This window comes from Mauremys reevesii, linkage group 1 (assembly GCF_016161935.1).
Source record: "Mauremys reevesii isolate NIE-2019 linkage group 1, ASM1616193v1, whole genome shotgun sequence".
In the NCBI taxonomy this organism is placed as follows: Eukaryota; Metazoa; Chordata; order Testudines; family Geoemydidae; genus Mauremys; species Mauremys reevesii.
The window spans coordinates 53,989,017-54,015,946 of NC_052623.1; the positions used below are offsets into that span (position 1 = coordinate 53,989,017).

The 26,930-nt window shown below is 44.8% G+C and overlaps 1 protein-coding gene across 6 annotated transcripts in view; it reads right to left on the reverse strand.

Annotated features, from left to right (window-relative positions):
• The window catches only part of STARD13 (StAR related lipid transfer domain containing 13), a 480,039-nt gene that overhangs the window by 336,866 nt on the left and 116,243 nt on the right, over nucleotides 1–26,930 (reverse strand). For 5 of the 6 annotated variants that reach the window (XM_039530647.1, XM_039530680.1, XM_039530670.1 and 2 more), the window contains one exon: nucleotides 20,366–20,524. In XM_039530647.1, coding sequence (XP_039386581.1) covers nucleotides 20,366–20,524 — 159 coding nt within the window. The remainder of the gene's footprint in view (nucleotides 1–20,365; nucleotides 20,525–26,930) is intronic. The other variant, XM_039530697.1, reaches the window with a different exon arrangement.

A 26,930-nucleotide genomic window follows, 5' to 3' on the forward strand; every position in this document is an offset into this window, starting at 1 on the left:
CTGCTTGCAGCTGCACTCTCCTCTCATCAGTTGCCACTGATCATTCACCCCACTCCCCACTCCTGTTTCTCGACCCAGCCTTTAGGTACACTCTTGCAGATTATCTGCTATCACAGCCTCACAGATTAAGTCATTAATTTTCTTTTATACTGTTACATTGCATAATTTCACTTATCACCCATATTGTATCATTGCACTGTGATTCACATTTTACTTGTGGTTATAACACCCCATTGGTTGCCTCCACTTTTCTGTTATACTTTGTATTGCATTGAAGCTACCATTTTACTTTGCATTTCTTTTGGGTACATTTTGCATTCCACACTGTATCTAAAGTCGTTCCTATATAAAGTTGAGTTGCTTATTGACTGTACTGTATCCCATTGTGCTGAACCCCACTTACTGTACCCCACTGTTAGAACTCCCTACACTGTTCAATAAGAACCCCCCCATCATTATCTATTGTAAACACCCTATACACCCAATCCCATCGTATTTCATTGTTAAATTCCCACCACTTCCTTTTTCCTTTAATAAAGAAATTAATTGGCACCCCACCTGTGTGGTAATTGCTCCCCAAGATCCCATATACCTGCGGGCAGGGACAGTAGAGAGCTCCTGCCCCCATGGACTTCTGTTCGCTCTTTCCCCTGTTCGTCTACAGTTAACTCCCTATCCTCTATAGTTTCAGGCTACATGGCTTATACAGACAAAGAAAATATCTAGAAAAATATCTAACTTTGCAATGAGTAATAATGCAAGCTCTGAATACTGGTAGGAATAGTTGAGAAATATTGTAGGATACCATATTTTGCTGCAAGATACCATATATGTGCAGGATTGGGTTGTGGCCTTTATGCAGAGCTGAACCTCTGCAAGAGGAGCACAAGAGAGACTGTGCTTCAGCTAGGAGCAGTCTCTATTAAAGAGCTACTCTACAGGCAGTGGGGTGTGCAGTCTGCTCTATCCCTTAGTGGAACATTTTCTCCCTCCACTCTGTGTGCTGGCCTCTCTCTCTCAGGTCATCTGGTGTGGAGAGGAGTCTCTGCTTGTTTCTTAGGGTGAGGAGCAGAAGCTAGTAGTTCTTACTCTCCCCAGAGTGCAGGGAGCATCAGGACTGTTATTAGGAGAGGTTGTGGCACAGATGGGCAGCTTCTTGCACACCCCAATGTCCTGTGCAGCCTGGCAAGGACCATTGCGACTGCCCCAGATGATTTTGTCTAAACAATCTCTGTAGTAACTTTAAAATCTCTCCTCTTTTCCTCTAAATAACTATTGTTAAAGATAAAGGGCCCAACTCTTACTCATGCAGCAGTTCCACTGAAGTCCCATGCAAACAAGGGAACTCCTTGTATGAATAAGGATGACAGGATTGGGCCCTGTAGCGGGTCAGTCACCCCAGTCCAGTGTGGAAGGGATTAAAAACAGCCCTGAGAAAGGGCTGCCCCGGGGAGCCAGTCAGGAGCAGGCTTGAGGCAGCCAATCAGGGCCCAGCTGGGCCAGTATAAGAAGGGCTAAGGGAGGAGCGGGGTCAGACTCTCTCTCTAGCTTTGGAGAGAGATGGGCCTAGCTGCCTGAAGGAGCAAAGGGTACCTTGGACAGAGCAGTGCTGGGGAAGGGGCAGGCTGAGCTGAGGAGCTCCAGCCTGGCAACTCCCCAGGCTGAGGCCTGGATAAAGGCCTACGCAGGTACTGGGAGGTACAGCCCGGGAATAGGCAGAGGCAGCTAGTCCAACTCCCTAGCCAATGATGAGCGGCCATTACTGACTGCGGTTTGCCCCAGTGAGAGGGGGCTAGTGGCAGTAGCCACTGAGGCAAGGTGGGTATAGCGGGTTGGGGGGGGTCCCCTGGGAGGGGAAACCCAGAGTGTGGGGGTTCTGCTGGGGCAGAACCCTGAGATAAAGGGGCACCGGGGTCTGTGAGGGACACGGGAGCCTGAGGCAGGTGAGCCACCAGCCCGCAGAGGGTGCTCCAAGGCTGAAAAGAGCCAATTCCCAGGATGACCAGTAGGAGGTGCCACACCAGTGAGTCTCAATCTTGCTACAGGCCTCCAAGTAGGGACTACTGCAGTAAAAAAGTACGATGGTTACACTGATGAGGAAATGTCTTTGATTAAATTATATTAAACAGATAGAACATTCTGACTCCATTTTCTCACACTGGGGCAACAAATACATTACGGGGCAGACCAATAATAAGTAGAATATTGATAGCTAGCTAGCCAGATAAGACAGAGTATAGCAATACCTTCCTCCCAGACGTATGCACAGCAATAATCTTCAGATCCAACTAACAAGGCCAGTGTTTACAGGATCTCTTAGGGCCCAATCTTGTGAGCATCTTCATGTCTCACCAATAGGAGCTGAATGTGCTCAGCACCTCCCAGGATAAGGACCACAGTCTATTCTTTATTTGTGGCTGCTACAAAACAGCTGAGAATTGCCTTTGTCACCCAGTCAAAAATGCGCTGAATCTAAAGACACACGAGTTCAGCTGCTTATGTACAGTGCCTGAATAAATGAAGAGGAAAATAAATTTCTTCCTTTGCTCACTTGATTGGGTATATAGTCATCTGTAGGGGAAATGAAGTTATTTATTTTATTTATTTGCATATATACACAATATTATCTATCAGTACAGTTCCTGCTTTCCTCTTGCTCTGGATTTATAAAAGAAATTAGTCTGACAATTTACACCTCAAGTCTGTTGATACCGAGTCTGAAAATTGCCTTTGAAAATTAACATTGTATTTCTAAGACTGCGTGCACTAAGGCTGAAATGTAGCACAACAACTTTAATGTGTCTCATTTACAGTACCTGACATAATATTCTTGTGAAAAAAAACTGTCATGAAAAATCCATCTACAAAAACTGCATAACACACACTTTATTTATTTGGAACTGACAATTATTCAGGATTCTAACTTATGAAGCCATATGATTTCTTCAGTATAGAGGGAGTCTAAAGTTACCACCACTAAAGACCAAAACAAACACTTCCCAATCCAGCCATGTGTGTGAAATGTAGCTAAATTATGGTGTTAGATGGCGCTGAGACCTCCCTACTAAGTATGAGTATTTAGAGGAGGGTGGGTAGGTGTGAGAGAGAGAAAGATTTTGGCTCTTTACCATTACAAATAGACTCAAACAGAAAAGACCCCTGAGGTCATCCAGTCCCTCTCTTTACCAGAGTTGGCATTGTTCTCTGCTCTACATTTACTGGTGTTTTGTCCAATCCAGTTTTAAAGGTGCCAAAATCATGTAATGTCCCTTTGGACTCACCTCCTGGTCACTCAACTTTGACCTGTTTGGAAAGACTGAAAAACTTGCAGGGAGCAACTTTCCTATACAGAATATTTCATTTTATTAATTAAAATAATGACAAACTTGAAGCAAAACAACTTCTACTTAACACCAATAAAAATGTAACCCTGTAGCCTGAGGAGTGGAGTTCAGAGCTTGAGTTCCAACCTGAGCTGCAACTTCAAAGCCCTGTCTATACTGATATTTTTAGAGTGCTAGCATGAGCCCCGCTAGCCCAACTTTGTCTACCTGGCCTGAAAGGTTTGCTGCCGTGGGCTGTGTAGACATGCCTTAACTGTCCTCAGTCACTCTTAGGCCATATCTACACAACAGACTTCTACCATCAGAGCTATGTTCATCAGGAGTGTGAAGAGGGGTAATCCCTGACCAACAGAGTTGTCCCAGCAAAAACCTCTAGTGTAGACACAGTTTTTCTGGCAAAGCTGTGCTTTCACCACCATAGCTTGTTTTGCTCAAGGTTGGAGAGTAAGGGCGGGGGGGGGGGGGGAGACATGCTGGAATAAGCTATGCCAGTGAAAATGTAGTTTTGCCAGTATAAGCCACATCCATCCTAGGAGAGCTTTGCCGGTATAATATATCACTATAGCTATACTGCCAAGCATTCCTATCATAGACCTGGCCTAAGTGACATTTCCTATGCCAGAATAGCTGTAGAACATTAAATGCAATGTGGTCTAAATGCAATGTGGTATAAAGCCGCGCACAAGCGACCAGGGAGCTTTGCGAACAGGGGCTGCTAACAGGGAGTTTGGCGAGCAAGGGAGTTTAGAAGGGGAGTGGGAAGGGAGTGGGAGTCCCCCGCCAGCCCTAAACCCCTTCCCTGTGGTCCCCCTAAAACCTATAAACCGAACCACATTCCAAAACCCCTTTCTGTAAACCACCCTTCCATTAACTAGGAGACAATGCAGGCAGAAGGCCAGCAGCAGAGTGGGGGCTATCCAGTTTATTGCGCTGAGTGTTGCATGTATGATTACCTGCCCTGTGGGCGGGTGGCGTATGTGTGCAGTCGGTGCAAGGAGCTCCTGGTCCTCAGAGACCATGTACGGACTTTGGAGGCCAGGGTGGCGGAACTGGAGGAGCTAAGAGAGGCAGAGAGGTATGTTGATCAGGGCCGGCTCCAGACCCCAGCGCGCCAAGCAGGCGTGTGGGGCGGCATTGTCCTGGCAGGGCGGCATTTGGCTCCGGCGGACCTTCCGCAGTTATGCCTGCAGGAGGTCCACCGGAGCCCCGGGATGAGCGGACTTGCCGCAGGCATGACTGCGGAGGGTCCCCTCTTCCCGCGGCTCCGCTTGAGCTCCCGCAGGCATGACTGCGGCGGGTGCGCTGGTCCCGCGGCTCGGACGGAGCTCCCGCAGGCATGCCTGCGGATGCTCCACTGGAGCCGCGGGACCACGGGACAGTCCGCAGGCACTTCTGCCCCGGCCGCGGGACCGGGGAAGGGCGGCGCGAGCGGTGCAGCGCGCCGCCCTGCTTGGGGCGGTGGAATTTCTAGAGCCGCCCCGATGTTGATGAGGCTTTCCGGGACGCTGTAGAATTGTCCCACCTCCAGTCAGACAGCCCCTGTGCTGTTGAGGAGGATGAAAGGCCCAGGGAAGCAGAGCAGTCAATGGGAGAAGAGGGAAACCTTCCCGTAGTTGGGACCCTCCTTCCAGATGGTGCTGGGGTTGCCTCTCACACTGAGGTTGCCTCTCCGGGGGAGGGAACTCCAGTTTCTAGGAAAAGGCAGGTGTTAGTAATGGGAGATTCGATTATTAGAAACATAGATAGCTGGGTTTGTGATGACCGGGAGAACCGTATGGTGACTTGCCTGCCTGGTGCGAAGGTTGAGGATCTCTCGAGGCATCTAGACAGACTTATATGTAGTGCTGGGGAGGAGCCGGTGGTTGTGGTACATGTAGGTACCAATGACATAGGGAAGGGTAGGAGAGATGTCCTGGAAGCCAAATTTAGGCTGCTAGGGAAGAGACTGAAATCCAGGACCTCTATGGTGGCATTCTCAGAAATGCTCCCAGTTCCATGCGCAGGGCCAGGTAGGCAGGCGGAGCTTCAGAGTCTCAATGCATGGATGAGACGATGGTGTAGAGAGGAGGGGTTCACGTTCATTAGGAACTGGGGAAACTTCTGGGGTGGGAGGAGCCTATACAGGAGAGATGGGCGCCACCTAAACCAAAGTGGAACCAGACTGCTGGCACTAAACATTAAAAAGGTTGTAGAGCAGTTTTTAAACTAGGCGATGGGGGAAAGCCGACTGCTGCAGAGGAGCGTGTGGATCGGACACAGACTTTTCTTAGGGGAGAGTCTGATGATAGAGAATCTCCAGGTTATAGTCAGGAGCGGAGGACTAAAGAGTATAATGTAAGGGCCAGATCAGATGATAAACAGTCACATAAAAAAGAATCTGGCACATCAGAAAAAGGCAGGCTAATAAACAGGGACAAGTTTTTAAAGTGCTTGTACACAAATGCCAGAAGTCTAAATAATAAGATGGGTGAACTAGAGTGCCTTGTGATAAAGGAGGATATTGATATAATAGGCATCACAGAAACCTGGTGGACTGAGAGCAATCAATGGGACACAATCATTCCGGGGTACAAAATATATCGGAAGGACAGAACAGGTCGTGCAGGGGGAGGAGTGGCACTATATGTGAAAGAAAGTGTAGATTCAAATGAAGTAAAAATCTTAAGCGAATCCACATGTTCCATAGAATCTCTATGGATAGAAATTTCATGCTCCAGTAAAAATATAACATTAGGGATCTATTATCGACCACCTGACCAGGACAGTAATAGTGATAATGAAATGCTAAGGGAAATTAGAGAGGCTATCAAAATTAAGAACCCAATAATAGTGGGGGATTTCAATTATCCCCATATTGACTGGGAACATTTCACTTCAGGATGAAATGCAGAGATAAAATTTCTCGATACTTTAAATGACTGCTTCATGGAGCAGCTGGTACGGGAACCCACAAGGGGAGAGGCAACTCTAGATTTAATCCTGACTGGAGCGCAGGAGCTGGTCCAAGAGGTAACTATAGCAGGACCGCTTGGAAATAGTGACCATAATACAATAACATTCAACATCCCTGTGGTGGGAAGAACACCTCAACTGCCCAACACTGTGGCATTTAATTTCAAAAGGGGGAACTATACAAAAATGAGGGGGTTAGTTAGACAAAAGTTAAAAGATACAGTGACTAAAGTGAAATCCCTGCAAGTTGCATGGGCCCTTTTTAATAATAATAGAGGCCCAACTTCAATGTATACCCCAAATTAAGAAAAACAGTAAAAGAACTAAAAAAGAGCCACCGTGGCTTAACAACCATGTAAAAGAAGCAGTGAGAGATAAAAAGACTTCCTTTAAAAGGTGGAAGTCAAATCCTAGTGAGGCAAATAGAAAGGAACACAAACTCTGCCAACTTAAGTGCAAGAGTGTAATAAGAAAAGCTAAAGAGGAGTTTGAAGAACGACTAGCCAAAAATTCTAAAGGTAATAACAATGTTTTTAAGTACATCAGAAGCAGGAAGCCTGCTAAACAACCAGTGGGGCCCCTTGACGATCAAAATATAAAAGGAGCGCTTAAAGACGATACAGTCATTACGGAGAAACTAAATGGATTCTTTGCTTCAGTCTTCACAGCTGAGGATGTTAGGGAGATTCCCAAACCTGAGCTGGCTTTTGTAGGTGACAAATCTGAGGAACTGTCACAGATTGAAGTGTCACTAGAAGAGGTTTTGGAATTAATTGATAAACTCAACATTAACAAGTTACCGTGACCAGATGGCATTCACCCAAGAGTTCTGAAAGAATTCAAATGTGAAGTTGCGGAACTATTAACTAAGGTTTGTAACCTGTCCTTTAAATCGGCTTCGGTATCCAATGACTGGAAGTTAGCTAATGTAACGCCAATATTTAAAAAGGGCTCTAGGGGTGATCCCGGCAATTACAGACCGGTAAGTCTAACGTCGGTACCGGGCAAATTAGTTGAAACAATAGTTAAGAATAAAATTGTCAGACACATAGAAAAACATAAACTGTTGAGCAATAGTCAACATGGTTTCTGTAAAGGGAAATCATGTCTTACTAATCTATTAGAGTTCTTTGAAGGGGTCAACAAACATGTGGACAAGGGGGATCCGGTACACATAGTGTACTTAGATTTCCAGAAAGCCTTTGACAAGGTCCCTCACCAAAGGCTCTTAAGTAAATTAAGCTGTCATGGGATAAAAGGGAAGGTCCCTTCATGGACTGGGAACTGGTTAAAGGACAGGGAACAAAGGGTAGGAATTAATGGTAAATTCTCAGAATGGAGAGGGGTAACTAGTGGTGTTCCCCAGGGGTCAGTCCTAGGACCAATCCTATTCAATTTATTCATAAATGATCTGGAGAAAGGGGTAAACAGTGAGGTGGCAAAGTTTGCAGATGATACTCAACTACTCAAGATAGTTAAGACCAAAGCAGATTGTGAAGAACTTCAAAAAGGTCTCACAAAACTAAGTGATTGGGCAACAAAATGGCAAATGAAATTTAATGTGGATAAATGTAAAGTAATGCACATTGGAAAAAATAACCCCAACTATACATACAACATGGTGGGGGCTAATTTAGCTACAACGAGTCAGGAAAAAGATCTTGGAGTCATCGTGGATAGTTCTCTGAAGATGTCCACGCAGTGTGCAGAGGCGGTCAAAAAAGCAAACAGGATGTTAGGAATCATTAAAAAGGGGATAGAAAATAAGACTGAGAATATATATATAAATCCTTATATAAATCCATGGTACGCCCACATCTCGAATACTGTGTACAGATGTGGTCTCCTCACCTCAAAAAAGATATTCTAGCACTAGAAAAGGTTCAGAAAAGGGCAACTAAAATGATTAGGGGTTTAGAGAGGATCCCATACGAGGAAAGATTAAAGAGACTAGGACTCTTCAGCTTGGAAAAGGGGGGATATGATAGAGGTATATAACATCATGAGTGATGTCGAGAAAGTGGATAAGGAAAAGTTATTTACTTATTCCCATAATACAAGAACTAGGGGTCACCAAATGAAATTAATAGGCAGCAGGTTTAAAACAAATAAAAGGAAGTTCTTCTTCACGCAGCGCACAGTCAACTTGTGGAACTCCTTACCTGAGGAGGTTCTGAAGGCTAGGACTATATCAATGTTTAAAAGGGGACTGGATAAATTCATGGTGGCTAAGTCCATAAATGGCTATTAGCCAGGATGGGTAAGAATGGTGTCCCTAGCCTCTGTTCGTCAGAGGACGGAGATGGATGGCAGGAGAGAGATCACTTGATCATTGCCTGTTAGGTTCACTCCCTCTGGGGCACCTGACATTGGCCACTGTCGGTAGACAGATACTGGGCTAGATGGACCTTTGGTCTGACCCGGTACAGCCATTCTTATGTCTGTTTTGCAGGGAAAATTGTGCCTGAAGGAACAGAAAGGACACGGATGCTGAATGTGTGGAACATGTGGAGACAAGTGAACAGAGACAGAATGGGCCTGATCCTGCAGTCCTTAATCCTGTAAAAATCTTGTTGCACTTAGTAAGATTTTTGCAGAAGAAACAATGCAGGCACATGCTGGATACAGTTTGTATGAAAGAGCCAATAGTGGAGCTCTTAGGATGTACAGCTCCCTGGATACCACTCTGTTAAAAGTAGAAATTTTATATTGTAAGCAAGTCATTTTGTCCTAGCATTCCTTGACAATCTCTCAGAGAAGCAGAAGTAGGATTTTTCCTGGACATAGCACAGGCTCAAACTGGGGCATTTCTGCTCTTGATCAAAATCCAGGACTGCTTCCCCAAGAGAATCAAATTCCTTTATGGCCAAGGTGCTGGCTCACTTCTGAGGCAGTCAATGAAGTAGAGTTTAGCTGGAAGGGGGGAGAGCGCAAAGTCTCTGCTTGACTCTGCTGTCTCTGTATCTCAGTCCTAGCACCTCCCAAAGGGGCAGTACCCCCCCAGAACCTGACTGAGGTGGGATGGGGTGTCTTGATCTGGGTCTCTGGCTAGGCATGTGGATAACAAGGATTGCTGATGTTGTTTAATCATTTCAATTCAGGCCAGGTACCATGCCTACAGCACTTGGCATGCTTGAACCCTGACGCTGACTATAAAGGTTACTGCAATATTAGCCTTAAACAACAAAAATAAATGTTATAGGCATTTAGATATTACCTTTAATAATAGCAAGTAACATACTTTCAGACAAGTATGATTTTTTTAAATGAAAGCTAATTCCTTTAAAATAACTGGTAAAATTAGCAAGTTTAGTTCTGCCATAAAATAGCAACATTTGGGAGATTAACCAGCTTAACAATTGTTAGTCTTGCTTGACTTACAAGTTGCTCAAAAGTAATTTTTTTCTCCTCATAATTGAAATGAATTATGTCAAACTCCACTACTGAAATTCCAGCTAACTAAATTTAATGGCCCAATGACTCATCACCAAAGACAGACATGAAAGCAAACCATATGACCGATGATACTCACAGGTGGCTTGAGCTTTCCATTGGAAGAGCCTGGAAACTATCTGTATTTTATTTTTATTTTTTTAAATGAGGAAGGATGGTCTTGTAGCGAATGCACTGGACTGGGAGTTGAAGTTTGGGTTAGAGTCTCAACTTTGCCACAGACTTCCTTTGTGACTCCCCAAATATCACTTAGGGCCTGATTTCTGCATAGATATTTGCATGCCTGATCTGCACATGCTCTGTTACATGCATGCATAAGCAAGTCACGGATTTGGACATGCCCACAGCTAGCTAGGTGCTCTTCTGGCCATGTAATACACAAATCCCCAGCCTCTGCGAAAACAAGTAGGCATGCATGAAAACATCTGCTCAATGTGTGGCAGCAGTCGCAGATGTTTTCATGCAAAGTGGCTGGAAAATAGCCATAAAGAAGCAGCCAAATTTCCTCTGGTGTAAGGGAACTCTTCCAAGATGCATAAATTTGATGTAGCTGATGCTACACCACTAACTTTCTCTATCTGCAAAGGGACATAACAGGGGCAGGATCAGAGCAAACCATGCTCAGGCCAATTCTCAGCCAGTGGAGTGGTTCTTATTAGTTAATGGACATAACTTAGAGCAACCTTTTGGCTATTCTAAGTGAAACGGGGGATTGGTTCAACCCTTTACAATCCTCAAGATTCGTGGGTGGAAAGAGAAAGTTACTCATCTTGCAGTAACTGAGGTTCTTTGAGATGTGTGTCCCTGTGGGTGCTCCACTCTAGGTGACAGTGCGTTCCGGCGCTGTTGATCGGAGATTTTCGGTAGCAGTGCCTGGTTGGGGCGCACGCACTCAGTTGGTATCTCCCGCCTCATTGGAATCTTCCTGAGTGCGTGTACCCCACACCCTCCTCAGTTCCTTCTCTACCATGGAGAATCCTACTAGTACTCCAAAGTAGAGGGGAGGAGGGCAGGGAGTGGAGCACCCACAGGGACACACATCTCGAAGAACCTCAGTTACTGCAAGGCGAGTAACTTTCTCTTCTTCTTCGAGTGCTGTCCCTGTGGGTGCTCCACTCTAGGTGATTGTATAGCAGTACCCACTATGGTTGGTGGGACTTTGGAGATGCGGCAGTGAGTACTGTAGATAGTACTGTATGGCCTACTATGGTGTCAGCCGTGGTGTCTTGCGTGAGAGCATAGTGTTTTGCAAACGTGTGTTCAGATGACCATGTAGCCGCTTTGCAGATGTCAGGAATGGGAACGTTGTGTAGGAAGGCAACGGATGTCGACATGGCTCGAGTGGAATGAGTTCTAATGCCTTCGGGCGGTTGAAGATTTTTCACACGGTAACAGGATCTGATACAGTCAGAGATTCACTTGGATAGGCGTTGTTTAGAGATAGCCGTGCCTTTCGATCTTTCGGCAATGGAAACAAAGAGTCATGGAGACTTGCGAAATGGTTTAGTCCTGTCTAAATAAAAGGTGATTGCTCGCCTGACGTCGAGAGTATGCAGGGTTGCCTCTTGCAGAGTCTTGTGAGGTTTGGGATAGAAAGTAGGTAAATATATAGGTTGGTTGAGGTGGAAGGTTGATACCACCTTAGGAAGAAATTTAGGATGTGGTCTCAAAGTGACTTTGTCTTTGCAGAAGATTGTGTAGGGAGGATGGGCCATCAGGGCGCTCATTTCACCAACTCTCCTTGCCGATGTTATGGCAACTAAGAAAGCCACTTTCATGGACATATGGAGATGAGAGGAGGTAGCCAAGGGCTCAAATGGAGGTTTCATGAGAGCATGAAGAACAAAGTTAAGATTCCATGCAGCCGCTGTTGGGTGAATTTCAGGGTAGAGATTTTGCAGGCCCGTGAGAAAGCGTTTTATGGTTGGGTGGATAAAGAGTGAGTACCCATCTAAATAGGTCATGGAAGGTGGTAAGCGCCGCCAGGTGCACTTTGATGGAGCTGAGCGAAAGTCCGTCCTGTTTTAGTTTCAGGAGGTAGTTTAGAATGTTAGGGAGGGTCATGTTATTGGGTGCTAAGTGATTATGTGAGCACCAGAGAGCAAAACACTTCCACTTCTACAGGTAGGTTTTACGAGTGGAGTCTTTCCTACTGTGCAGGACGACATATTGGACTTGCTCGGAACAGGCTAGTTCATGGGTTTGGAACCATGAAGGAACCAGGCTGTGAGGTGGAGCTTTTGGAGCTGGGGGTGAAGAACTCGTCTGTTGTCCTGGTAAAGGAGGTCTGGCCTGTTGGGGAGAGCCCGTGGGTGATGGGAGGACATATGGAGTAGGTAGGGATACCACGTCTGTCTTGGCCAAGCCGGGGCAATAAGGATGACCTGGGCCTTGTCGTCCATGATCTTCCGAAGAACCCTGTTTAGCAGAGGGATAGGTGGGAAGGTGTACAGGAGGTAGTTGTTCCATGGGATGAGGAATGCATCTCCTAGGGATGCAGTCCCGAGTCCCGCTCTGGAGCAAAACAGGGGGCATTTTCGGTTTTGGGTCATAGCAAAGAGATCTATTGACAGGGTGCCCCAGAGGGAGAAGTGCTGTTGGAGTATTGCGGGATGCAGTTCCCATTCGTGTTCTGTCAAGAAGTGCCTGCTGAGTAAGTCGGCAGTAGAGTTGTGGCAGCCTGGTAGGTAGGAAGCGATGATTTGAATTCGATGTCGTATGCACCAATTCCATAGTCAAATGGCTTCCATGCAAAGGGAATGTGATCGGGCTCCCCCTTGTCTGTTTATGTAGTACATACATGCTATGTTGTCTGTTAAGACCCGCAGATATTTGTTCTTTATGAGGGAAAGAAAGTGAAGGCATGCTCTCCTCACTGCTCTGAGCTCTAAGAGATTTATGTGTTGATGCGTCTCTGATGCGGACCACCGGCCTGTGCCCTGTGTCCCCCTAGATGTGCTCCCCAACCGATTAGGGAAGCATCCGTGGTGAGCATGAGCATTGGGGATCGTTGCTGGAAGGAAACCCCTGTGCAGAGGTTTTCTGGACTTGTCCATCACTGTAGGGAAGCTATAACATTGGGAGGAGGCGTTAGCAGCATCCCTAAGGTGTATCTGTTGGGTTTGAAACTGGAGTTGAGCCAGCCCTGGAGGCATCTCATATATAGCCTGGCGTGTTGAACCACGAAGGTGGTGGCTGCCATGTGGCCGAGGAGCTGTAGGCAGATTCTTGCTTGTGTCCTGGGATGAATAGAGAGTGTGCGTATGAGCTGCGTGATAGCGAGGAATCTGTTGTATGGGAGCGAGGCCCTGTTCTGGGTTGAGTCGAGATGAGCTCCGATGAACTCGATCTGTTGCCTAGGTGTCAGGGTGGAGTTTTGGAAGTTTATTTGGAGGCCTACGCTGTGAAAGAGGGAAATGGTGAAACGCGTAGCTTGAAGTGTCTCGCCATAGGAGTTGCCCTTGATGAGGCAATCATCCAGGTAGGGGAACAGTGTGACCCCGTGTTTGGGGAGGTGAGCCACAACCACGGCTAGAGTCTTGGAAAAAACTCTTGGTGCTGTGGAGAGTCCGAAAGGAAGAACTCTGTATTGAAAATGGTTGTGACCGATTGTGAATCGTAGGAAGCGTCTGTGAGCTGGATGAATTGATATATGAAAGTAAGCATCCTGTAGGTAGAAGGCTGTGAACCAGTCCCCTTGATCCAATGCAGGTATTATTGTGCCCAGTGTGACCATCTTGAATCTTTGTATCCTCACGAATTTGTTCAGTCGGCGTAGGTCTAGTACAGGCCTCCATCCTCCGGTCTTTTTCTGCGTTAGAAAGTAATGGGAGTAGAAACCTGTCCCTTGATGTTGCATCGGCACAGGTTCCACTGCGCCTAGTTGCAGAAGATGTGCCACCTCTGTGCGAAGTAATTGCTCGAGAGAAGGGTCCCTGAAGAGGGACGGGAAAGGGGGAAGGGTAGGAGAGTAGGATATAAAAGGGATGGAGTAACCGGACTGAACTAATTCGAGGACCCAGCGGTCCTGTGTAATCCGCTGCCAGGCATGTTGGAAATTCTGGAGGCGGTGGCCAAATGGGCAAGTAAGCAGTGGAATCAAGGGGTGGTCATGCAGACCCTCGACCAGCGTTTCAAAACTGTTGTTTCTTGCCCGATGGACGGAAGGTGGTGGCTTGATTTTGATTTTGTCTGCGCTTGGGGGGTGGGGGGTCTAGTATGATTCCTAGTTGTCATATGGTCTGGGTTGAGGACAATAGTACTGATGTATGCGTGGTCTATGGTAGGGTTGGTATCGTTGTCTCCTGGGAAGGGATAGGTGAATGCCCAGGGTGCGCAGTGTCGCTCTAGAATCTTTCATGGTATGGAGGAGTTTATCAGTTTTTTGGAGAAAAGTTTGTCCTTATCAAAGGGGAGATCCTCCACTTTGGTCTGGAGTTCTTTAGGAATGCTGGATGCTGAGAGCCATGAGGATCTACGCATAACCACAGCAGTTGCAGTGGCACGGGTTGCTGTGTCTGCCATGTCTAAAGATGCTTGTAGGGCCGTTCTGGAAATCAGTTGGCCCTCAGTCAGGATTGATTTGAAGTCTGCTCTTCTATCCTCTGGAATGTAGGAGGCAAATTCAAAAAGTTTATTGTAATTATCAAAATCATAACTGACGAGGAGAGCAGAATAGTTTGCAATTCTGAATTGTAGTGTAGAGGACGTATAAACCTTGCGGCCCAGGACGTCAAGGCGTCTAAGGTCCTTGTCTTGCGGGGTGGGTCGATATTGTGACTGTTTCGTCCTCTGTGCAACTGCATCCATGACAAGAGAGTTCAGTGGTGGATGAGAAAATAGGAAGTCTGCGTCTCTTGCAGGGAGATAGTATTTACGTTCAGCCTTCTTGCAAGTTGGTACTAAGGAAGCTGGGGTTTGCCAGAGAGTGTCAGCTGGCTCCATGAGTGCTTCGTTTATAGGGAGCGCTATTTTTGAGGGCGCAGACAGTTGAAGGATTCTGAGGAGTTTGTGTTGCATCTCCTGAACCTCTTCTAAGGGGATATCTTGACTGAGTGCCACCCTCCTAAAAAGTTCCTGAAATTGTTTGCAGTCGTCCACGGCCTGTGGCGGTGAAGGGAGGAGGGCTTCATCTGAGGCTAGTAGAGAGTTAGGGGTCGGTGAGTCAGGATAGGGTGCGTAGCTCTCAGTCTCAGGAGGGGGCTCAGGCACCCTAGAAGTGGATGGAGCAGGAGATTGAGGCATGGAAGGAGGATGATTGGTAGGAGGATGTTGCCACGGGTACCACTAAGGCCAAGGCATAGAGTAGGAGAACCCAGGTGCCGCCCACGGGGGGGCAAAGTAGGGAAACTGAGGTTGTTGACCCTGAGTCATGACCTGAGGTGGTAGAGGCACCTGTGGAGGAGAAGCAGGAGGGGAGAACTCCGCTTGCTGCTGTAAATCAAGTTCGCCGTCAGTGAAAGCCAGTTCAGGTGGAGAGAGTGGCGGTTCAAGAAATGAGTCTTGTGTGTCTAGGAATGGAGAGTGAGGCTCAGGTGGCACTGAAAGGTCACTTTGGGTGAGAAACTGTTGCTCCTGCTCCCTGGGCTAAGCTGAGCCTGCTCTCTGCTCTAGCTCATTAGTAGGAGAAAATGAGAATGAGAGTGTTGCTGCAGACTGCTTAGAGGTGCCCTGCAGGGGGTCTGCTGCTGGTGTGCTGGTAGAAGATAGGCTCGGCGCCAACGTTCTTCTCGGTGCTGAGGAGGAGCACGCTGTCGGCACCGCGGCTGTTTTTGTTGCTGAGGCAGAGCGCGATGTCGGCACCGCGGCTGTTTTTGGTGCCGGTGCTGTGGCCGTTTGCGGTGCCAAGGAGGAGCGAGGTGTCCGCACCGCGGCCGTTTGCAGCGCTGAGGGGACCGGATCCACAAGGACCTTCCCGGCGCGGGAGGTCGGGTCCCTGCCTCTGTGTTCTGTCAGAGCCGTGGCTGAGGCATTAGAGCAGGCTGAGGCACCTATTTTTGGTGCTGTCAGCACAGAGGGTAGGGATCTCGCGGGAGACTCCCTACCCTTTTTAGAGTCTCTTCTGTGAGACTGTTCTGCTTCTTGCCTCCGCTCCAGGGAGGGTGAAGCAACGCCAGAGGTGAAAGTAAGACGGTACAAGCCGGTATGGCGTACCGGCAAGAGCCAGAACGCCGTGCCGGACTGCACTGGCTTTTGCTGTGGGGATTTAAAAGGCTCTGGGCTCCCTCTCGCAGCTGGCAGCCCAGAGCCCTTTAAACCCCCCTGCCCGGGGCTCCGGCGGCCGGGCTGGGGCCGGATTTAAAGGGCTCTGGGCTGCCGCGGCTGCGGTCAGCCCAGAGCCCTTTAAACCCCCCGCCGCAGCTGAGATTTAAAGAGCTCAGAGCTCCCTGCCGCTGTGGGCAGCCCAGAGCCCTTTGAATCCTGGCCACGGCTCCAGTGGGCGGGCTGGGGCCAGGACTTAAAGGGCTTGGAGCTCCCCTCAGTGGCAGGAGCTCTTGGCCCTTTAAATACCTGCCCCAGCCCCGCATAGCTCAGGGTTTCCCATGGCAAGCGGAGCCCTGGGCCCTTTAATTTGCCCCTGAGCTCTTGGGGCCTCCCAGCTACCTCTGCAGCTGGGAGGCCCTAGCTGATTTAAAGGCCCTGGGTCTCCCAGCCACAGCTGGTGCCCCAGGGGCTTTAAATCTCGAGGCCACACCCCTTCCGGATGAGGCCACGCCCACCTCAGGACTCCGGCAGTACCGGTAAGTCCTGTAAGTTACTTTCACCCCTGAGCAATGCTCCCCACCGGTTCCGATCTGGCTGGGGAGCGTGAGGGAGCGGGTTTAGCCTTTCCCGTCTCCGACAGCGGCTGTAAGGATTTTTCCATCATCAGGATTTTGAGCCGCAGATCCCTGTCATGATGAGCTCTTGACTTGAGGCTCGCGCAATGGAGGCACTTCGCGGGGGTGTGAGTGTCCCCGAGGCACTTCACACAATGTGAGTGCCCATCTGACCGTGGCATGGAGTCCTGACAGGAGATGCATCTTTTGAATCCTGAAGCTCCTGGCATTATGAATTAAAGATGGCCGAGGAGAGTGTCTCAACGGGAGACAAGCCTGAGGGTTTTTTGTTTTTTTTTAAACTAAGTAACTAACTATGTAACTATACTAAAGGAAGGGAAACAACTGGGAAGTAATTATTAATTATTTCTATGTTATTTGTTACTGTTTCCTATAGAGACCAGGGAAGAGAAGGCAGCACTGCCCCAAGTCCCATCTTCAGCAGAGGACGGTTGAGAAGGAACTGAGGAGGGTGTGGGGCGCACGCACTCAGGAAGATTCCAACGAGGCGGGAGATACCAACTGAGTGCGTGTGCCCCAACCAGGCACTGCTACCGAAAATCTCTGATCAACAGCGCCGGGACGCACCGTCACCTAGAGTGGAGCACCCACAAGGTGGCTTTCCTGCCCCCATCTGAGGATTCAACCTCCTCCCAATACTAAAATGAAAATACTTATCTACCTCTTAGAAGTGTGGTAAGGATCAACTGAGTATTAGTAAGCATTTTGAGATCCTCAGATTCTGGTAGAAGGCTTTATGTAAATAAATCATCACATATCAATTGTCACATTATGTTTACCTTAGCAAATATTGTGTTGGCCAATACGGGGCCTGTAACACACACTGACCAGTGGGATACATATCTAAACAGTGGTAGATGATATCAGCCATCTCTACACTCCTTGTGGACATCTCTGAAACACCAATTTAAATAAATAAACAAACACAGCATCTAACAAGCATCTTCCAAAGACGGAACTAATACAGATATTTGCTATAGAAAAAAAGAGCAGAAAGTCTTTCAGCATAGTAGATTACAAGAAACTATGTTTGTTTTCCTTTTTCTGAACCAAGTGGTCAAGGAAATCTAAGCACTGGCCTAATGTTAGTTAGATACAGTATCACAGTTGTCACTATTCTAAGTGCTAGCATTACAGCTAAAGGAAAAAACTAATCACAGCATACATAACCTTGTTTTCTTACTGGTCACACTTTGTGCCACATGCGCTGCAGTTGTGTTATCTACAGAAGTAAGCTAAGCACTGAATGCCTCACAACTAGTATTTCCCATGTTAGTTTATACATTGGAACTGGAGGAAAGAAATTAACATCATGAAACTTACAGTTAAGTCTTCTATTGTATTTGCATCTAGGAAATGTCTCATTAAAACAACAACTATTACGCTTTCTTTTCTAGGACAAGCCCTCTCATAGCCAGGGAAACGTTCTGTTCAATAGTATTTCATCAGAAATGTTGCAATGCATTTATGCCCCTCCTTTAAAAATATATAAGCAAAATAGTTCCTGAACTGTGAATTTGCCACAGCCACTTATTCTTTTTTATAGTTCTTAAAAAGTCAGTGAACTTTGTAGTCATGAAAATGAGGGGCTAACTGCACTAGCTTGGGTCAGGTATTGTACAAGAATGCCCTTGCAGAGCTCTGCCAAAGCATTTCATTCCTGACTTGCAATTTCCAACATCAGCCTCTTGAGCTGAACTTGCTAATCAAGACAAATTATTTCAGGTTTGGGGTGGTGTAGGGAGGGTTGTGTGGGAATATATAGGGAGAAGGCTGAAAAAGCTAAACTCTTTTTGACTCATTCCAAGATTTTAACTCCAATCTCGAGAGATAAAAGACTAGTGCACTAAAACATGTTGGGTCTGACTTACCACTGATTATTCCAGTTTTCTGCTTGTGTAACTCCAATGAGATCAGTGGAGTTACATAGGGGTTAAACTGGAGAAATACAATGACGACCTAAGCCCACTACCATTTGGCCACTAACCCCTCTTTTTTAATGTAAATAGGGTTGCTGTGTCCATTTAAAAATACATTTTTATACCTTTTAACCCTAATAGAAAAAATGTTTAGAAAAAGCCTTTTAACAGATGTACACAGTCTCTGAAACTAGCATTATTTTCATTCTTCCTTCTTGGCCTGAAAAAAGGACCATTTGAACTAAAAATCTAATTCTGAAAGAAAAAAAAAAGTAAGATGTTTTGTCCTCCAGACAAAATTAGCCAAGTCAAATTTCATTATTTATGTCCAAATTACAGCAGTGGCTAATAGTATTGAGTTACTAAAAAGACCACTAGCATTTTGCAGAAATCATGTTGTAAGCTACTATGCAGCAAAATGCTTGGGACTTTGATCAAGTGATAAAAAGTGTACTGTATGGAAGAATTCTACTTGGACTTCGGGGGATGGATTGTGTCATCTAATAAGTCTTTTCAGTTTCTGAACTGTATGATTCTAGGGACTCCATTGTAAACAACGATAAGCACATTCTAATTTACATTATTGTTATCACTGAAACTGTATGTATGACCTGTATCAGTGAAGTTTTCTGAGTTTGGTATTTATTATACCAACATTCCTTGAAGTACAATACTAGGAGGGATTGTAGAGATCAGGAAAGAAGAAGAAGATAAGTTCACACTTATTCCTTCTCTTCCAACACCTCCCACTGCAAACACACAGACACTTGTTACAGTAATTTTTTTTTGTCTACATCACTTCAATGTTACTTTGATTGTATTAAGTAAAGTCCAGTCAAATATCTCATTTTCTTTAGTGATTTCTGAGATCTAATGTAACTTGAGCAAACTAAAGTAGTTGGGCAGTTGCAAAAGAGAGAAGCAGAAAGCTATTTAACTAAGAGGGAAAAAAATCTCTCCTGAAAGTACATTAGTGTATTTCAATCAACAAACAGGCAAGCCCTAATGTTTCAAACTTCAGTCTGAGTGACAGTGGCAGACCTTCAACCTGTAATGGAATATAGAGTACTATGCAACTTCACTCTATGAAGAAAGAGGCATATGATAGTTACCTTTCCTTTAGGAAGATATGCCTTTACTTGAATCAAAACACCTTAGACAATGTATAGTGTATCTTACATGCATATATTTTACTTGACATTAGCAGAAAGAGACTCTCTGAACCATTGCAGGCACCAAAGCAATTTACAAGAGACAGATAAAAAGGTTTGCTATTTTGTAACTAGGAGCATGATCTTAGAATCACTTTACTTCCATAGTTCTACATAATCATCATTATCAACTTAGCTTATTATGGGCCTGTTCCAAAGTCTGTTGAAGTCAATTGGTATCTCTTTGGTCAGGGCTTATACCATCTCACAGGCAAAGAAACAAAGTGAAATTAATGCTATTGATTAGAAATGGGCCAGACTAAAACGCCAGATCTGAACAGCCCTGAAATTTGGGGACATTCAGATGTGGATCCAAATTTTGGGTCTGATCTACAACCAGTTAAAGTCAATGGAAAGACTCCCAAGAGACTTCAGCTCTTCTTAAGCAGTGAATGAACAAAATAATGCAGATAACATGCTAGTAGAAAATAGTGACGGACTCGGGTTCTTGACCTTGAATACTCAGTCACATTGTATCGAGAACACTTGCCAGTCTTATTGTAAAAGATTTAGAGTTGTGATATTATATTTATAGACTGTATTTAAGTTAAAATAAAAATACAATGAAGATTTTAATGATCAATAGTAAGTCTTGTGGTAAAGAATTGAAGCCAGAATATGCTGTAATATAAACAATAGCTACTTACTTCAGTTTTTGGTCGTGCTCCAGTTGACACTGAGCTTGGCAAACCATCTAAATCCTGGTAGCCTGCCCTCTTATTTCCACAGATTCCCTTTCTCTGATGATCTCTGTGAAGAAGGCCTGTCTCCACCTTAACAGGGCACTGAAAAGGGATAAATGAGTCCTTTAATAAAAAAAAAAGTAATAAATCTTTTAAAAATGCAAACAAAGACAAAAATACAATTGATATTGTGTCCATTAAGTTTATATTATGTACAGTATAAGTCAGGCCTGAAAGGTTATTTTTTTATTTTCATTTTTTGCAGCTGTTTATATTTTATTATATTAGAAATTCAGATCTTGTCTACACTGTTTTTTCTGGAAGCCTCTGTGGAGAGATAGTAGGATTACATATGACATCATAAACACTAAGCAAATGAAACCTGATATTTTGAGAGGAGAAAGTTACTTTTATTCAAATTGTTTAAAATTGTTTTTTTCTCTCCACATCCACTTACTGTAACTCAAACATCCTACAAACAGTTAGGGGAAAATCTCTTTTTGTTAAAGAATGATCATCCATGCTACTGTAAATTAGAGATTATGCTCTAATTGCTCCTAATCCATATCTTTAGATCCTTTGAGGATTAAGAAACCTACACCAAAACCACAACAGACCAGATTTGACAGTCTTGGCAATTCTGAAGTACAAAAGCAGCTTGTAATTCCAAGCTGCCACAGGACATAGCTCCTCTCCTGCCTTCTCCCTGCAGAAACTGCATGGATTCTACTGGTTGTGTATTCACTGTGTCCTTTTAAGTTACCGCCACCTTTTCCATAACAGCCTATTTACAGCATCAACAGCACTTTCTGACCATCTCCCCAGGACCTGAGGGAGGGAGGTAGGTCTCCCTCCCTCAAGGCCTCCATATTACTGAGCTCAACTAGCCCTGGTCCCCCCTCTCTCTCTCTGGCACTTCCTTCCTTCCCCTTTATCAGCCCTGGGCTAATTTGCTCCTTATCCCATCCATCCAGCCAACCTGATTCTCTAATTACCTCCATCAGATTTCTCAAGGGGAACTTAGAATCATAGAATACCAGGGTTGGAAGGGACCTCAGGAGATCATCTAATCCAACCCCCTGCTCAGAGGAGGACCAATCCCCAGACAGATTTTTGCCCCAGATCCCTAAATGGCCCCATCAAGGATTGAATTCACAACCCAGGGTTTAGCAGGCCAATGCTCAAACCACTGAGCTATCCCTCCCCCATAACTTAATTAACATCTGAGAGATCAGAGTGCAGGCTCATCTGTTGGTTCTCTGCACTCTGTCATAACACCCCCACACGGATTTTAAAAAAACTTTTCTAGTTGTCTTCTTGTTACAACATACAAAAAAAATACAACTCTATCTGGAACATTAAGAGTTTAAAATAAAAAAAAATTCAAGAAATGCAACAATTTATGTTCCAATAACAATGTTAACTTAGACACACTCCACATATATAGTATCTTCTCTTCCAGTTTTTCTCGTTATGTGTGTGGCTTAATATATTATTGTGTATGCTGAAAAATGTCTCTCTTAAATAATACAAAATGGGCTACTATGAATTGCTATAATCTAAAGATTTCCATTTCCTGATTTATTATTTTAACTCTGCATCTTTGATACTGCAGCAACAATTATATTTTGCAATGAAAATAAAGTTATTTATATTTATAAATAATTAATATACAATCCACATATGGTTGATTTTTGATAGTTTTAAAACTATATGTGAAACTTTTTTTTATTTAAAATGCTATTTGTTATAGTTATTCATTAAAGTCTGGATAGAAAGTTTACTTTCAGCTTATAAGTAGGGGTAACACATAGCTATACTGCACCAAGAACAAAGTTAGGAGAGAACTGAGTCTTAAAATCAGCTCATTCCCTGGCTCCCCACTGGCTTCAGGAGGCAGTAACCTATTGCTAGTCTATGCCAGTAATGGATTATTTCCTCTGGTACATTTGTGGGGCTGGAGGGTGGTGTGTTGTAGGGTTGGAGCAATGAAAGTCAACAACGGACCAGAATTTAGTGTACAATGTTTTGTCATTTTGAGAGAAGAATTAGAAAAATATATCATTTGAAGGCAGAGTTTTGTTTTATTGAAAATTCTATCTCTGAAATTAAAATCAGACTGTACTATCTATATATTTTTTCTGTTTCTCCTATATCAGTATTATATTTATGACTGATATGAAACTATAAAAACTCACAGATGGGATTCACATCCATCCAAATCTGCTGTTTTTTCTACTAAAGCACAAGGTATTGGAAATAACATGGAAACTAGACAAATTGTTTAAGCAGTAGTTGAAGATACTGTGCACAGCAAAACTTCTTTGCTGCTGTTTTATTATGCACAGTATCTTCCACTAATATTATTCTTCATGTACAAATGTAGGAAATGCTGAAAAATATTTTCCAGGGGGGAAATGTACAAGTTTTAGAGGAGCTGTACTACTAATTGCAGTTTTCCAAAACTAGTGAACTTTCAGCTGAAAGCTAGACCATTTTTGAGTGGTGGTACTTGCAACATGTAAAAAATAAAAGGGTCTGAGAGAAAATTTTTCAGAATGTGATGCCTGGTGAACTTTTTTCCCTCCCCTCATACTTCTATTGATCAGACTCTGAGTCCTATTCCCTGTGCCATTTCCCCATGTGAAACTGACTAGCAGCAACTTGCAGCTTGCACAGATGCAAAACAGGGCATGGCAAATGAAAAATTATTAATATTTTCTTTTTAAAAATAATTTAAAATTTTTAGAACACAGTTTACACGTAAATCGTCATGTAAATATTGTCAGCACTGAAAAATGCTGCTAACCATTTCATCCCCCGTGATCCTACATATAATTCATAAGCAGTGTGTATTGTTTTCTATATATGGTAAGCAAATTTTACTCCTCCCACACAAAAATTCGATGTAACACAGTATTATTCATGAAATATATGTGAGAAAGGAAGACCTAGAGAATCACAGAGTTCTTCAATTAACAGATAAATACACTTCACAAAACAGTGGCCTGATTCAACTACATGATTATATCATGGGCTATACTCCTGAGACAGCATCTGCTGTGCAAAATAAATGTTCTGTCATTTGTTAAATATGTCCTACTTCTTCATGAGAGCAATCTTCAGACTAGCCACTCCAACAAACATGCTGTTATGTATACAGTATAGTCACCTGCCTCTGAGATCTTGTACTTGTGATTTGCCCCATTAAGTAAGTAAAATCAGTTTATTTATGTCTGAATACTTGTAACATCATAGTGGAATTTTCAGAAGCTTTCTCAATCCATCACTAGCTTCAAGCTCTCAGCAGCTGCCCTCCCAGGGATCTGCTACACACCATCTATCCATCTCCTCGCTGGTCATCCCCCACTACAATGACCCACCACCATTCCTTCCATGATAATTTTCTCACCCTCTATGCCTGATGTGACCAACGAACATAAGTTTGCACCTGTTGATTTCAGACACCAGGGTCTGTTTCTCTATAGTAATATTTCTAACACAAGCATTTGTCTTTTTTTCAGTCCAAGAGATAGGCAAGCATCTTTGTCAGCACCACATCTCAAAGGCTTCAATTTTCTCTTGTCAGCACCATTACTTCCCCATGATCCACATGCATAAGTTGCAATGGAAAAAATTGAAGATTTACCAATCAAACCTTTGTACATTTCAAGATGCCATGGTTTTCCCAAACTTTCACGAGAAAGCCAAATCATTCCAAGATTTCTGCCAATTTCTTCGGAACAGGATCTTTGTTGGATATGATTTCAGGTAACTGTATTCATCTACTGCCTCTACTACCTGACCATTAATTGTGATGTCCATTCGCTTCTTGTTTTTGTTAATCGTATCAACATGCATGCATTTCATTTCTGCCTGATTCAGGGATCGTCCATAATCCTCACCCGTTTTTACACACTCCAACTTCTGTTGAAATGCATCAGTCATTGTAGCAAAGAGTGTCACATCATTGGCATAGCTGACATCAGTTAAGAGGTGTCCATCAATAGAAATTTCAGCTCCTACCACTTGTCATAAACTTCTAGGTCTTGTCTCATAATAATTTCTGTGTACATGTTGAAAAGGCTGGGGACAGAAAACACACTTGTCTCACACCCTGCTCAGTGGAAAATCCCTTGCTGTCACCTGTGTTGTTGATGATAGAGCCTTGCTAATGAGTTCAATGAGAATCCCGTCTGCCAGTATTCAGCATGTGACATGAGCAGGCCAGATGCCAGCTCTTGCCCAGGCTCCAGGCATTAGCTAAGAACTGACAAACTCATAGCTGGAGACCAGACCAGCTCACCTGTAAGTTAGTTTTGCTCAAAATAGGTATTATTCTCATAAACTTGTACTTAGTATTTAGATTCCATGAAATGCTTTTAAGTTACTGCATGCATTAATCTCACTTGTAATGGCAATATTCCATGCTATAAGAAAATATGTAAGTTTTGCTTTATAACTTTAAAAATGTTTGCTGTGAATTTATGAACACAGGCAAGGGAATTGTTGCCTCCATCCCTGACCCAGAAGGACTATCAAAATCACACGGGCCACCAAGGAACATTGCAACACAAACAATTGGATAATGGCCCAATTGCACCTTGGAAATGCTACCAGTGCAGGGAAGCTTGTCCTGTGGACTTGGAAGCTGAATGAAGGAAATAAAACAAAGTCACAGGAAAATGTTCCATCTCTTTACTGTTTGAACTCTCACAAGGCCAGAGCCACCAAACTGAAGACAGAGATCCCCAGGTGTTATCTCCTGGGTCCACCCTGAAAGACACTTTGAACTGATAGTTCACTACAACTCTGTCACTCTTAGGATTTAGATGGTAACTCGTTTGTGTGTATATGTTTGCTTGCTTTAACCTGTAAATAACCCATTTCTTTTTCCTAGTTAATAACCCTTTAGATAATTTATTACAGGATTGACTATTGTGTTGCTTTGGTGTAAGATCTAGGGTATCAATTGACCTGGGGTAAATGACTAGTCTCTGGGGATTGGAAGCAACCTGAATATTGTGTGATTATTTTGGTGTAAGTGACTGTAGCGGGGTAGTCACCCCCGCTCTTGTCCTGAAGGGCTTAAAACAGCCCTAGGAGAGGGCTGGGCGGGGAGGGGAGTTAGCCGATTGGGGGAAGCAGCCACAGGTGGGGCCACTCCCCAATCAGGCCATAGCTGGCCCTGCAAGAGGGTGGAGGCCTGGCAGCTGTAGCAGAGACATTCTCTATCTTCTGGAGAGAGAGAAGGACCTGGCTGCCTGGGAAACTGAGAAGGGTATCTAGGATGGAGCAGTGCTGTGGAAGGGCAGAGGGAGCTGGGGAGCTCCAGCCTAGCAAGCCCCAGACTGCAGGCCAAGCTAAGGACCCACAAAAGGGTACTAGGGCTGCAGAGAGGCAGCCCAGATATAGGCAGAGGCAGCTGGTCCAACCCCCCTTGCCGACGATGAGTGGTTTACAAACTGCAGTCTGTCTCAGGGAGCAGGAGCTAGATGATGGCTGGTAGTAGCCACTGAGGCAAGGCGGGGATGGGGGTTGGGGGTTCCGCTGGGAGGGGAGACCCAGAGTAAGGGGGTACTGGCAAAGGGCACCAGGGTCTGGGAAGGACACGGGGCCAGCGGCAGGTGAGACACTGGCCTGCAGAGGGCGCTCTGGGCTGGAAGAGCTAATTCCCAAGACGACCAGCAGGAGATGCCGTGCCGGTGAGTTGTCACCCTGCCACAGTGCCCATTTATCACTAAATCTAGTTTGCCTCACTCTCAAGATAGACTTGAGAGTGTAAGGGGACTGTCTGAGACTCCATGGTAAGACTGTTATAGTGATCCAGGAGTTCACATTTACCATTTGACTTGGTAAAATCTAATTATAGAACATACCATCAGTTGGGGTGTCTGTCTGCCCTGAAGAAGGCACTCGGGGTTGCGAACTACTCTAGACAGCATGACACTCCAAACATGGTCATGTCATACATATTAAATGTTTTTGAGTAGTCAATGAAACACATGATCAATGGGTCATTAAAATCCCTGTATTTTTCAATGATGAGACAGATGTTAGCGATTTGATCACATGTACCTCATCCCTCTCTGAAACCAGCTTGCTGTGATGGCACTTTGGTTTCTAACATTAGCATCATACGATCCTGGACTACGTAAAGCAATACTTTTCTCACCTGAGATATCAAGGAGATAATACGACTGTTACGATACTTTCTTGTGTCTCCTTTCTTTGGTAAGAGCAGACGGATTCCCTCTTCCAGTCATCTGGCTAATTTCTTTCAAATTTTGCATGTGACACTACCCCTGGGGGAATTCTGTGCCACTATGCATGTGCAGAATTTATGTCCCCTACAGATTTATTTGCTGCAGAAAAATGACTTTCTGATGGGGAAGCAAAGGGAAGCCACAAGAGTGATCATGCATCCCTTCCCAGCAGTTTCAGGTGTCCAGGGCAGCTGGCAGAGAGGTAAATCATTGTAGGGCAGGACTGGGGAAGACCCGGTGAGTGGCTTCCACCCTGTGCCAGG